We start from the raw sequence: 12927 nt of genomic DNA, 5'->3' as shown, positions 1-12927 counted from the left end.
ACAATTGCCCAATTCATTTTTTCACACGCATGAATTTCTACCAGGCTTCCATGCCTTAATTTCTATCTGTTGGGAGTTCTGAAAAGCCCCTTTATTGCAATGGAGATCTTTAGTATTTCTTAGGAAATTGCTTGCTTTTCTGTCTGACTGACCAAGTTCCTCAGTGAAGAGAGCCAGACTTTCTACCTAACCTTGCAGTCTCCAGAAACCTACCTTGAAAAAATATTCAGGAAAATTCTAAATCATAATTATTAAGGACACCTGCCTTGTTTTACCTCCTCCACAGAATGCAGTAATATGGGCCTTTTAAAAACTATCTGGGATCACAGTTAAAGTATTCCCTTACTGGTACTGTACTTTCTGATAGAAATTTCTTCAGTTTATATATTGACTTGTCCACTGACAAACATTAAAGGGCAATGAAAGAATTTAAAATATATATATACATTATAGTCAAAAATATGGGATAATATAGCTTCTGAAAAGAGATGCTCATTAGAGTTAAAGAAAATTAGAATCATTTGTGGAGAAAGAAACAGCTGAGGATTAAGGAAGTGAGAAATTAGAAATGGTATTAAAACAAACATCCAAGTACTTGAAAATTTACTTGACACTTGCTGAGTTCTGTTATATGATTTTGAATATGGCTTTTTAAGCTTTTTGATTATAAAATTAATTGAATCACTTCCAACTTTTCAAATATTCCCTTAAGTTTAAAAATCATACAGCTTTCTGAATTCTAATGGTTGACATCACAACTGACATTATCCTACTCAGTCAGCACATTTGTCAGAAACTACAGGAACAGCTTGTGGTTTTAAACAGCTTTTACAAATGGCACTACATAAAAAAACCTAAACAAATTATATAGCCTGTATTCTCTGGACATATGTATGATTAACTCAAAAATATTCTACTTGATATATTTATCATCATTCTTGGATTTTGATGTATAAACAGTACCTATAACCAGGGGACTGGACAGCTTGTGACGAAAACCACTCCTATGACCACATTGGTCTCTATTTATCACTGAAGGAGAAACAATAATATTAAGGCTTTCTGTCAAACTCTGCAAGAATGTAGGAACTTCCTGGGCTTTTATTAATCTTTTATTTCTTTCATGATGTGTCTCAAAGGGGAACTTAGCTCCTTCATATGAAGCAAATTAAATAAAAACATCAAGAAATCCTTCAATGGATTCTGAATAAAATGAATACCTCATTTGTTCAGATGTCCTTGACAATCAGTCATTTCATACAATTCAATTTCACTTCAAGCTGGGTTATAAAAACACTCTAAAATTCTATCTGAGGAGATAAAAAGTTTTAGCAGAAAAAAAAAATATGCATCATTTCATTAACTGCCTTTACAATGCATTAGAAACTTTGAGGAATTATTTAATAACTGTTTACAAATAATAAACAGGGCTGTTAAAACGGATCTTTGCAGGCTTGGATGCTGATTGGGAGCGGTAAATTATCTTGACTAATAAACACAACAGAAAGCCTCTTCAAATTTAGGAAATAGAAACCTATGGAGTGTAAAGCATTTGATGCTTGATAACATAAGGCAGTTATTTCAAGTTCACACATTTTCACTCCAGTTTTTCTTCCTTTTTTTTTAATCTTTTTTATTTTTCTTGAAAAGATGTTAACTTTAACATTATTACTGTAATTCTGAATTTTATCTCTGTGTACATTCTGTCTAGTGGCTTTGCTATGGTGAAATTTCCAGGAAAAAATAGAGAACCTCTACAATTTCAGACATCAGAGGATACTTTCTACTGTATACCATTAGAGCAAATTAGTTTATACCTCAGCAGAGGTCAGTGTATCTGAGCAGACATATTGGCATGGAACTGAATGCAGGCCTTGCCCTTCAATTTTTTTTTCCATGTCATCATAGTTGTGTGAACTGAATCTTGTCTGTCCTAATTCTGTTGATTAATTCTAAGTGATTAATAACCTCACATAATGATAGAAAGTATAGTTATCAAGGTACAAAGGATGTTAATTTCTACGTTTCCGTGATGGAGTGTGTTCTGCATGTGCTTATTCAGCTCAGACTCTGGGATATGTTGTTTGAACATTGCTGGGTTATCTAAAGATCTCTTTCCCATCATTAAGAAAAGTTTGGAAGAAGTCATAATAATTTCCCCAATGGTGGAAATTAAGCAATAAAAGGTTCAATATAAGATAGTAAAGTAATAAATAATACATAAAAATATAGAACAAAATCAACACTTTCACAGATATAGACTATTTCCATCCCTGAAGAATGCTGATAGTTGTTAATTAACTGATAATTAGCATTACAAAGATTTGCTTAAAGATTAACCCTAATGTTTATGATCTGTCAGTTTTCCCCTTCCAGAAAAACACACATTTTTTTCCTACTTGCATTACTAGTTTTGTTTTCTAACGTGTTTATTCATATAGAGCTGAATTCTAGAAGACACAAAGCATAGCTGGATTGTAATGGGAGCTGAAAATACTTACCCAGCTGTGACCTAATCCTGCCAGGTTTTCTGGAGTTTCCAGCCTTGTAGGCTGCCTCTTTCATGTGGATTATATTGCAAGATCATGAACTTACATTTTTAAGCTTTCGAGAGTGATATTTGAATTGTGCAAGTCCATAAATACTATGCAAGACTGAGTGGAAACTGTGGGAACTCCTCCTAATGCTCCAGGACAGAACTCAAACCTGAAATAAGACTTTCTCCAAGCAGAGCCAGACTGTCTGGGCAAAATCAAGTTTGACCTCTAGCAGTGCACCGGGACTGATAGCACTGACAGAGACATCAAAGTATGCAAGGTCTGCTCCAGGGAAAGGCGAATAAAATGGCTATGTCCCTGGACAGCCATTACTCTGTAGTAAACACGTTTCTCCCCTAAAGTTGTAGTGAGATATTTTAACGCATGAAGGATGTATTTTTATTAGAGAAAAGCAAAGATTGTGGGAAGTCTTTTATTTTCAATTTCATAATGACCCACTGCCAGCCAGGCAGTAGCACGGACCTCCTCAAGTATCGTTTGCTGGCCTTCTCCCTAAAATTCTCAGCAAAAATCTACAGGTAGGCGGGAAGTTTTATGGAGGGCTTCTATACAATAACCCTTTAGAGAGTGTTTTATAGGGCTTGTAGCATGGCTCAAGGGCACTATCAAACACTATACAAAAGTTCAAAAGATTTAGCCTAAAAAAAGTATAGAGAAAACATCCTGGGATGTTCTTTTGACAAGATAAAAGGGCTGAACCCAGGGGAGTATTTCAGGACAAAAACTGGGAAAGGTTTGGAAAAAAATGGGTTCCAGCCTTCGGTGTAGAACAAGATCTCTTACACTGTGAAACAGTTTGCTTTGAGTTTAGTCTACTTTGAGCTCTGTTAAGATAACCTCTTTCAAGGAGTTTTAATTGCTAAGTTTTCCCACTAGTTTATAGAAACATTATCTTCTGGAAATAAAGTTGTTACTTTTTTTAATTAGCTAAAGTAATTTAAGATTCTAGACATGTATCATCTTGCACTTCTCCTGCACTCGTTTAATCGTTTTGCTTCTCCTGATTATTTATGAAACTATTACACAAAGGAAAGAGTTAACTGATTCATATACAGAGTACAAAGGATAAAATAAATGAACTGGAGAAAAAATGTTCCTCTAAATTCAACTCAGGATTAGGAATTATGTTGCATCAAACTGTAGCTATTAAGATTTCAGACAGAAGTGTGCTGGTAATATTTTAATTAATGGTGACTAAATTAAAATTTGTGCGAATTGATAACAAAAATAACCTTTATAGTTGCGAATGATTTCAGATTATTAAGCATGGTCATACCTAATGTTATATATCTTACTGTCTCAGGATCTTAGATACAAATTCACAAGTGACTTCTTGCTTTGCAATCATGGGGCGTGGCATAATGTTCAAATAAAAATGACTTGTCAGTTTGGTATTCTTAACAACATAGTAAAACATTGTTGAACAGCAAGAATTTTCTTGAGGTTAGGACTGCAGTAAGTTTATAACAAGGATGATTTGTTGCTGTTGGGTCTAAAACAATGGGTATTTTAATAGCTGTTGCTAATGGAGAAGAAACGTTAGTGTTAGTTTGATCTTTCTTATTGAGGAAATTGAGGTACTTGTATTTGCACCATTATATGAGAGGTCTCAACTAAAAAAAACATTTCCTATTTAGGAAGCTCTTTCCAGTTAATTAGCTAACAATGACTATTAGAGCAACACGACTTTGTGTCTTAATCGATCAGAACCAAATGAAAAGTTCCTCTCTGGACACTGCAACAATTTTGACACTTTTGGTATCTAACAGGAAAGGGGTTATTTTGTTTTCATCCTGTAAAATAACAGTGCGGGTTGCAAGAAAAGTGGAGCTTAAGGTCATATTTGAAGTACAAACAATTATGTCATTTACTATAGGAGAAATTAGGTTCTTTGAGAACTATGAACATGCCATCAGGAAGATAATTACAAACCCCATGAAAATTAGATCCTCCTCCTAATCATTTAGATTAAAAATATTTTCTAGGTTTCTGAATAGCTTTTGTGAGCCTGACCTGGATGAACAGCAGGCAATTGGAAAGGAGGAACAATAAACATTGGCCAGCAATGCCTAAAAGAAATCTGCCACAGATTTCTTGTGCCAAGTTCAGCACAATCTCCTCCCCTGTAAAAACAAAAGGGAACAAAAAAAGCAATGAGAGTTCCTTTGGCTTTTTGTTGACTCATATTCTTAGGCCTCTCAAGCAAGACGGCATGTTGCATAGTAAAGTCCTGATTTTTCTTGATGTGTATGGCTGCTCAGAAAAATTATCTGTATACATAGTCAGTGAAAATGTTCAGGTTATCATGTTTTCCATAAAACTATATATGCACAAATCTTTGTACTGAAATGCTGTATACAAGCCATTCAAACGCCCTCACACGTCTCCGAATGTCCAAAAGGTGAAGTTTGGTGTCACCCAATGCCAGATGTGCTGGGTTTAGCAAAAGAGCTTAGATGCTAAATTACATATATGTGAGAAATTTGATGTATTGAAGTCTAGATTATAACTCAGTAAAGACTTTTCTATGTAGAGAGAGACAGAAATCTTGGTAATAGTTACAGCTTGATGTTTTCAAATACAGGTGAACAGAGATCTCTGCAGTCCAAACTGTAGACTAGAAATTTTGGCCTCTCGTTTAAGAACTAGATAAAATACCACTGGTCCCCTCATTGCTTATTCTGAGCTTACCTCATTGCTGTTGTGTCCCTAGGGTTTGGCCCCAGTTCCCTTTACCTCAGTAATAACACACCCACTTACAGTTGAAAATGAAGTGCTTTTAGTTGTATTCACTGTTTAGGAGAGGCAGAAATCTCTCGTGTATGTATGAGATACATACACAACATTTATTAGTTATAAATACCTAATTTTTAAAATATTTCAGGATAGGAATTTCTACAAAGGGCTTTCTAGTCAAAGTTCAGAGAGTAACTGCTGGACTAGTGAAATGAAGTATCATATAAAGAGGCATTTTAGAGTGGGAAGAAGAAAGTTTTGTTTAAGCTTTAGTTAAACATTTTGTTTTGGTTAAATGTGACCTTCTACATTTATACCTCCATATTTAGAAATACATTAGCATCTTATCCCCTAGTTGTTAACTAAAGACTTTATTCCCTTCTTGTGCTGTATTCATTAATATTTTTTTCCCAGAAAATTAATTACAAAATTTTCTTTGATATTAGGATAGATTCTAGTAGACTCCTTTCCATCCAATGATAGGTGATAGGATTTGCTCTCTAACATATGAAAACATTGTTGGTACTTTAGTGTTCAGTGCATTGCAGAATGCAATTTCACATGAGCATTTTTAGGGCTTCTCAAAGGATAAATTTATAGCTCAAAACTTGGCTAAGAGATCTCTAAGTGGAAGGAATATTGCAGACAGTTATAAAGCAACCATTCTTACAGTAAATTTTTAGAGACTTACAGCAGGTGTTGGTCCTTCCATTTAGAATAAGATTAATGGCAGGTGAGTCAATAAATTCTTCTCAATGGATTGAAAATTTCTGCTGCAGTCAGGATGTAATGGTGGGTATCATCATTATATTTGAATTAATTTGGTTTGTGCTGTGAATTTACTATCATTGTAAATGTGTGTACTCAGGGCTCTCTCTTCCAAATAAATATTTGGGGACATTTAATGGTGTAGGTCTTCAGAGAAAATGCTAAATATTCATCACAGACTATTGATAGGAGAAGAAATATGCATGAACATTTGTGCCATACTTTCTTAGTCAAAATTTTCTTGGGCTTGGATACGTATTCACACAACAGATCATAATTACAATGTGGTAGGAAACTCAATTTCTGATCTGCAAAATTATTAGAAAATTCTTCTAACATGACAAGTTCATCAGTCCTCAGGAGGCTTCCCAGAAATTGAGAGGAACATCCAAACCAATAAGAATCCCCAATAATATTGTGATTAGAGCACTATCCAGGCTGTAAGAGAACCGGATTAACATTCCTACATCATCTGATTAAGATCAGGGACTTCACCCAAAGCTCTCAGGCAAACACTCTTAATCACTGAACTATGGGGGTTGTCTCTTTTGCTAATAAAGTAATGGCAAGTATAAATCTGTGCCTAATCTTTCTCCTGAGTATAGGAAATCTTTGGCTTTCATTTTCTCCCTAACATTCTGATGATGTTTGGCCAGGAATGTTATATTATTTTCTAGCTACTGTCTTAAAAGCTTATCAGCCACTTATTCAAGTATTCCCTGTAACCTGTTCCATTCAAAATTAGTTTCTGAAGTTAAAGAGATGTTACTTAAACAATTTGAAACAAACCCAAATCATTTTAGCTGAAAGGGTATAAGGACCCATCATGGAAACTTATGTTCTGGGAGATACAAGAAGGTAGGTAATACCTGGAAGACTAATGGAACAGAAGCATTAGCCTCTACACAGCTGGAGTTAGACAATGTGTCATGATTTCTCAGCAGTCTGATCTTTTTTTTCCCCGCATGAAGACAAAAAGTCTTCTTGTGTGGATACAGTCATAGACTCATAGTTTTTCTACACTCTTCATTTGAGGTTGTAAAAGTCATGGAGTGGCAGCCTAAATGAAGAGGTAGAGCAGTCCTCTTCAAAGTGATAATGACTGATATCCTGTCTGTAGCCCTTTCAATTGTGCTTAGCTGAAAGGACTGACAGTCAGAAACTGATCTGGCTACTTTATTCCATTCTCCATTTCCATTAAATGGCCCACAGGGGATAAAGTAAGCAGTATTAGCTGTAGTAATATCTGTAAATGTTTGAACTTCTATTAAATCTGTTCCTATGGTATATGAGCACCTCACAAGCAGTGTTTATCACATTACTGTGATTTAATGAATTGTGTCATCTCTATTTTTTGATGGAAAACTAAAATGCAGACAACAGTATAGCTAAGGGTTTGTAAGATACTTTGGTTAGTGGAGATTTGAACTCAAGTCACAGATTTGCAGCGAAGTCAGAGGAACAACTTGTTAAATGAAACCACTTATTAAAATTAAACCTGATTTTATGAAGATTTTTCCTTGTCTCAGTTGGAGAATATGTAATAATTGCTCTGTGATAATTGCATTGTTGTAAAAAAATTCTGAAGGAGGGAACAGGGAAACCATCTCTTCTATAAATATTGAGCTCCATTTCCACCTATGTGACTAACAAATCATTAATTCTAACAAGGTCAAGCTGTGCTTAGTCCTGGGATATGTTCAGTCATTTGAATCACGGCATTTTTTTGGTAATCAGAGATATAACAGAAGGGTTACCAGTGTTTCATCTCAGTTCAACTTCACCCAGCCAGGGAAGACGCTGGCAGGACAGCAATGTGGAGACCTGTTCTTCTCATACGCATCGAAAGGGCAGAGACCCAAAGACCGGGAAATGTAAGGTGGGATGACTTGTTTCAGAATAAAGCCCAGGGGTAACATTTACTTAAACAAACAGGAAAGTTTGGCTTTGAACCCCTTAATCCCAGACTAAATTTCAAGATCTGGTAAATTAGATTTATTTTGAACTGGTGTATTTCATACCAATCACAAATTCAGCACTTTCATACCCAGATTTGAACTCAGCTGAAAGGAACAACTTGTGAAGTAGGTGGTGTAGGAAACTAATTAGACTAAGGAGGACTGGCTCATGAGGGTCATCTCTGAGATGGTAAAAGATTGTCCAAAAGGAGGTATTTTCATGGGAAGGCAGAGCATGGGAGCGTTGAGAGCAGCTCACCATTCCTCTATAGTGCTTAGTGATTTGTTAGCCGCTTGAAAATCATATATTATGTTCTTATTCTGTGCTGATCAATTTTATTTTTTGTAATATTTCATGTTTGATAACTGGAAATAAAAAATTATGAAGAGAATTTTTATGGCCTTAACCAAACCTCTGAAAGAGAGTCATGTATATAAGTCTGAGAGAGATTGATTCTAGTGTACATAACTCAAGGCCTCAATATTTCTTAAAAAATCAGATTCCTCTTAGCACCTGATACAAATGAACAAAAACCTTGATGAAAATGCAGGTGGTGGTTGTTTTACCATTACTGACTCATAGTGACCAAAACAGAAACTGGGAAAGATAAAGAGCCTGGAAGTACAACAGCCATAGCAAAGCAATTAGTGTAACGTGGGAATGTAAGGCCTTGGTAATTCCCTTGATGTCAATGCAACTGTAATGGCCTCCTTGGTCTCAAAGGTCATAAATAATAAGAATAAAAAAATACCACTTTGCAATAATAGACTTTTGTTTCCTAATTTTCATAGGGATACCAAGCAATCGCTCAGCAATTTTTCTACGCTTTTCTGCCAGTTGCTGCAGGCATGTTGCTTGCTAGTGTAACAATAACCCAGAAGCACAGGATGTAGTACGAAGCATTAGTAGATCAACATTTCATTGGCAATATGAAATGATGGCATGACTCACAAAGAGCATTCAATACTTGTGCAGATTGCACCTACTAAAGGGAGTTAATGTAGGTTAAAAACACAAGATCTGAAAGATAATATTGTCCCTCAGATGTGTTCATAAGTTCTGTATTATTTTAAAGGCAAGAATAATTTAATCCTATTTTAAATTGCATTTTTTTCAGGGCTAAAAAAGGTAAATGTTTAATAGTATATGACAATTCAACACAATGATTTTCAGAATCAGTGTCTTACACAAAAGCAAAAAAAAAACTTTTTCAAATTCTTTGAATCACAAAACCTGTCAGCTAGTATGCACAGTCAACAGATGCCAGAGATTTAAAAGGAACACCTCAAGAGTCTAAGGCTGCATCATAAAGCCTAAATGAACTATTTTCAGTAGTGTGCACTACAAGGGAACTTAGGGAGGATACCCTATCAAGACTGAAGTTCTCATAATTGAAGTTTCAATAGAAGAAATTTGAGAAGAAATATTGACTTTACAAGTAAGACAAATCCCCAGGGTCAAACTCATATACAGAAGGAAGCAGGATGCACCATTTTCCTTCGCTGGGCCTCAGGCCTAGAAGGAATGTAGGTAAAAATGGTGCTTTTTTTTTAAAAAAGGGACTCCTAGGAACATCTGAGGAACTACAGACCAGTAAGTTTGACTTCTGTGTCAAGTGTTTTGATAGAAAATACATAGAAAAGTATGCTTAGTAGGGTCGTATTTATCACATTACCATACAGTAATCTTACCATACAGCCATATACCATGAACACAGCTTTTAAAGAGGGAAGTCAGGCTTCAATCTGTATACAACTTTCCTGAAGAGTCTGAGAGAATACGAATAGAAATGGTCAAGGTAACGCTGTGTACTTTCATTTCAAAAAGCTCTTGGCAGGGTCACTCATCAAAGGATCTCAGAAATCAAATTCTCAGAGGGGTTGAAGGACAGCCCCATTTTGAATTAACAACAGATAAAAAAAATCGCCCTGTATCTGATCAGTTTGGAGAACTGGAAGATTGTCGGTGAAGCCAGAGAATACTATTCTGGGACTTCACCATTCAACACATAAACCATCTTGAAAGGAAATTAACATGGAGGTAGAAAAGCTTATTGATATAAAATGATTAAGGATAGTTAAAATTAAACCTGACTGTGAAGAGATGCAAAAGGATATCATGATAATAGAGTGGATAGGTGATAAATAATGTCACCCAGTACAAATTTATATAATCCGTAAACCTAAAAATATAATACCTTTATTAGATATTATCAGGAAAGAGATTAGGATGCCATTGTGGTTGAACATCAGCTCAAGCGCAAAAAGGCAAATGGAACGGAATCATAAGGAAAGCAATAAGGAACAAACAAAAAACAATCAAACAAAAAAGATAGAAATATCTATAGCTTCAATATTGCTGTGCTGCTGTTTTTTTTTTCTTCCCATCTCAAAATGATATAATGGCATTTGAAACAGTGCAACATAGGCACTAGGAATGATTGCAAGTTTATTAAAGATTCACTGTAAGGAAGGATTAATAGTCTGGGATTTTTCAGCCTGTAAAAGACACAGCTAAAAGAGGATATGACAGATATCTTATAAAATCATGAATGACTAAGCTGAGATGAACCAGAAACTGATATTCATAATAAAAAAAAAAAAAGCCAGAAAACAGTAAAAGAAATCACAAGGAGTGTAATTAGATTATGAAATTTATTGACATAGTACGAACCAGTGGGAATATATTTTTTATGACAGATTGATTTCAGTCTAGGTTAGGGAAAATTTTAATTGACTACAATTTTGTTGATGCCCTAATTTTGTTTTAATACCCAGGACACAAAGTTTAATTTCCTTTTTTCTACAAAAAAATACCTTTTAATCTTTAATGACAGAACTGGTTCAGAATTTGCCTTTTCATACAAGGGGCAGTATTTCTCCATAAGTTCATAAAGCAATGTCAAAACATTGATTTAGTCATGTTTCTGAGGAAAAATGGGTCACTATTGCTAGTACATGTCATACTTGCATGATTATATTTTTTAAAAAGAAATCTACTGCTACTTATAAAGCCACATTATTTACGGAATTACATTGTTTGAATTAAAGCATTTTATGCTTTCTACTTCTGTTATTTGATTCACATATCAGACGCATTTAGATTTTCTAACTAAACGTAAGCACCCAAAGACATGTAGAAGTGCATGTATGATCAGACTTCCTCCCAGAACCAAGCTGCAGGAGCCTGTGGGACAACAGGAGGAAGAGAGCACTGCCTTACTGGAAACTCCTGAGTCCCATGAGGAACATTTGAAGGGCCAGGAGTATATGTTTTACCATTTCAGCTTAATGGGGATTTTTTGCTCTAATAGGTGTGGGTTGTTTTTCCGTCTATCTCTGCCAGCTGGTCTTCTCTCGGTTGCAAATCTCATATTCCCCTACTTCCATGATCCTCCCTATGCTCCTTCTTTTCTCTTTCTTGCATAAGATACCTTTTTTCTGTCTTTTCTTTTCATCTCTTGTTCCTATTTTCTTGCTCTAGAATTCTCTGGAGACTCTTAACTGATTTTTATAGATTTAGACTAGACTTGTGTTGTTCCTACTGTGTCCACAAGTCCAATTTTATTCAGTTTTCCTCATCTAAAAATCTGAACAATTCTTACTTAGTTTAATATAGCTTTTAGTTCCTGAGTATCGCTTACCCCAGTAGCCCATCTTCCATCTAACCAAACACAGCTGTTAGAGTCATATTCTTCTCCTGCCATTCCGATTATGGCATTTCCTCCCAGTCTCATCAAATACAAACCTCTCACCTCGCCTTATAAAACCTGTCTCCCTTTCCTGCTCATTTCTCATTTCCTAAACTCTTGTGATTCTCCAAAGCTGTCAGTTACTCCACAGCAAATTCCAGATGCCTCTATTGATTTCAATGTTTATATTTTTCAAATTTCTGAATTTTTTTTAGTTGTATCTTACGGTATTAAGCATGTTGTCCTGGTAAAGCTATTCATCTCCCAAATTAAAAGGGTCACTGAAAATGAAATAACTGAACTCTCTATGTGTCTGCATATCTCTGTATCAGTGAACACAAATGCTCTTACATCATTTGAGTTTTTCTCAAAGGTCCTCAGTCAAACACAGCGTGATATGTTGATTTATTTGTCATAATTGTCACTGCACTGGTAAACAAAGCTTTGGTCTATGAAAATTTTCAACCTGCTAAAATTGATTGCCTGCTTTAATCTTTCAGAATGTAAATATTAACCCGTATTTGAGAAAAATAAATCCTTTTTCTTAAGCTCACTGTTGTGCTGCTGGTAAACCTGAAGAGCATTTTACAGTATGTACTGGACCTGAGCAGAGCATATCAGATCAAATGAGGCTATCTCCATCAATTATCAGCTTTACTGCTGGGCAGGTTCAAAAAGCAAGCTGCTGGGTTTTTCTGTGATAATCTCAGTAAACGGAAAACTGATGATGTTTCATATTTTAAACATTCCTTATTTTCCAGGTGTGATGGGGGAATATGAACCAAAAATTGAAGTCCATTTTCCTTACACTGTTACAGCTGCAAGGGGAACTACTGTTAAGATGGAGTGTTTTGCACTTGGCAAGTAAGTACAGATTCTTTCATAATTAGATATCATTATTTATTAAGATGTGACATGCCTAATTTGTGGTTTCATTATTTTGCTGGATTTCATTCTCACAGACAGTCCTTACTGCACACTCAAAGTAACCAATTGACTAAGTAAAGTAGCCAATTATGAATTCCCTGCCCAGCCATTTCTGTGGACAATAATTCATTCAAGTTAAAAGACCCTGTCAAAATGAAAAGGAACGTTCTTGTAAACAAAAAGAGGAAAGTTTTTTTACTGAAAATTTTATGAGACTCACCCATGTATTCACTGGGATACTATAAATCAATAAATTAGAGAGGTTTTCTGCCAAAATATCATAGTTGG

The 12927-nt window shown here is 35.3% G+C and overlaps 1 protein-coding gene across 5 annotated transcripts in view; it reads left to right on the top strand.

Moving 5' to 3' along the window:
- The window catches only part of CNTN5 (contactin 5), a 753708-nt gene that overhangs the window by 571534 nt on the left and 169247 nt on the right, over window positions 1-12927 (top strand). For all 5 annotated transcript variants that reach the window (XM_054805742.1, XM_054805482.1, XM_054805387.1 and 2 more), the window contains one exon: window positions 12474-12576. In XM_054805742.1, the coding sequence (XP_054661717.1) occupies window positions 12474-12576 (103 nt within the window). The remainder of the gene's footprint in view (window positions 1-12473; window positions 12577-12927) is intronic.

This window comes from Grus americana, chromosome 1 (assembly GCF_028858705.1).
Source record: "Grus americana isolate bGruAme1 chromosome 1, bGruAme1.mat, whole genome shotgun sequence".
NCBI classification, from domain to species: Eukaryota; Metazoa; Chordata; class Aves; order Gruiformes; family Gruidae; genus Grus; species Grus americana.
This window is presented reverse-complemented; position numbering and strand designations above follow the sequence as displayed.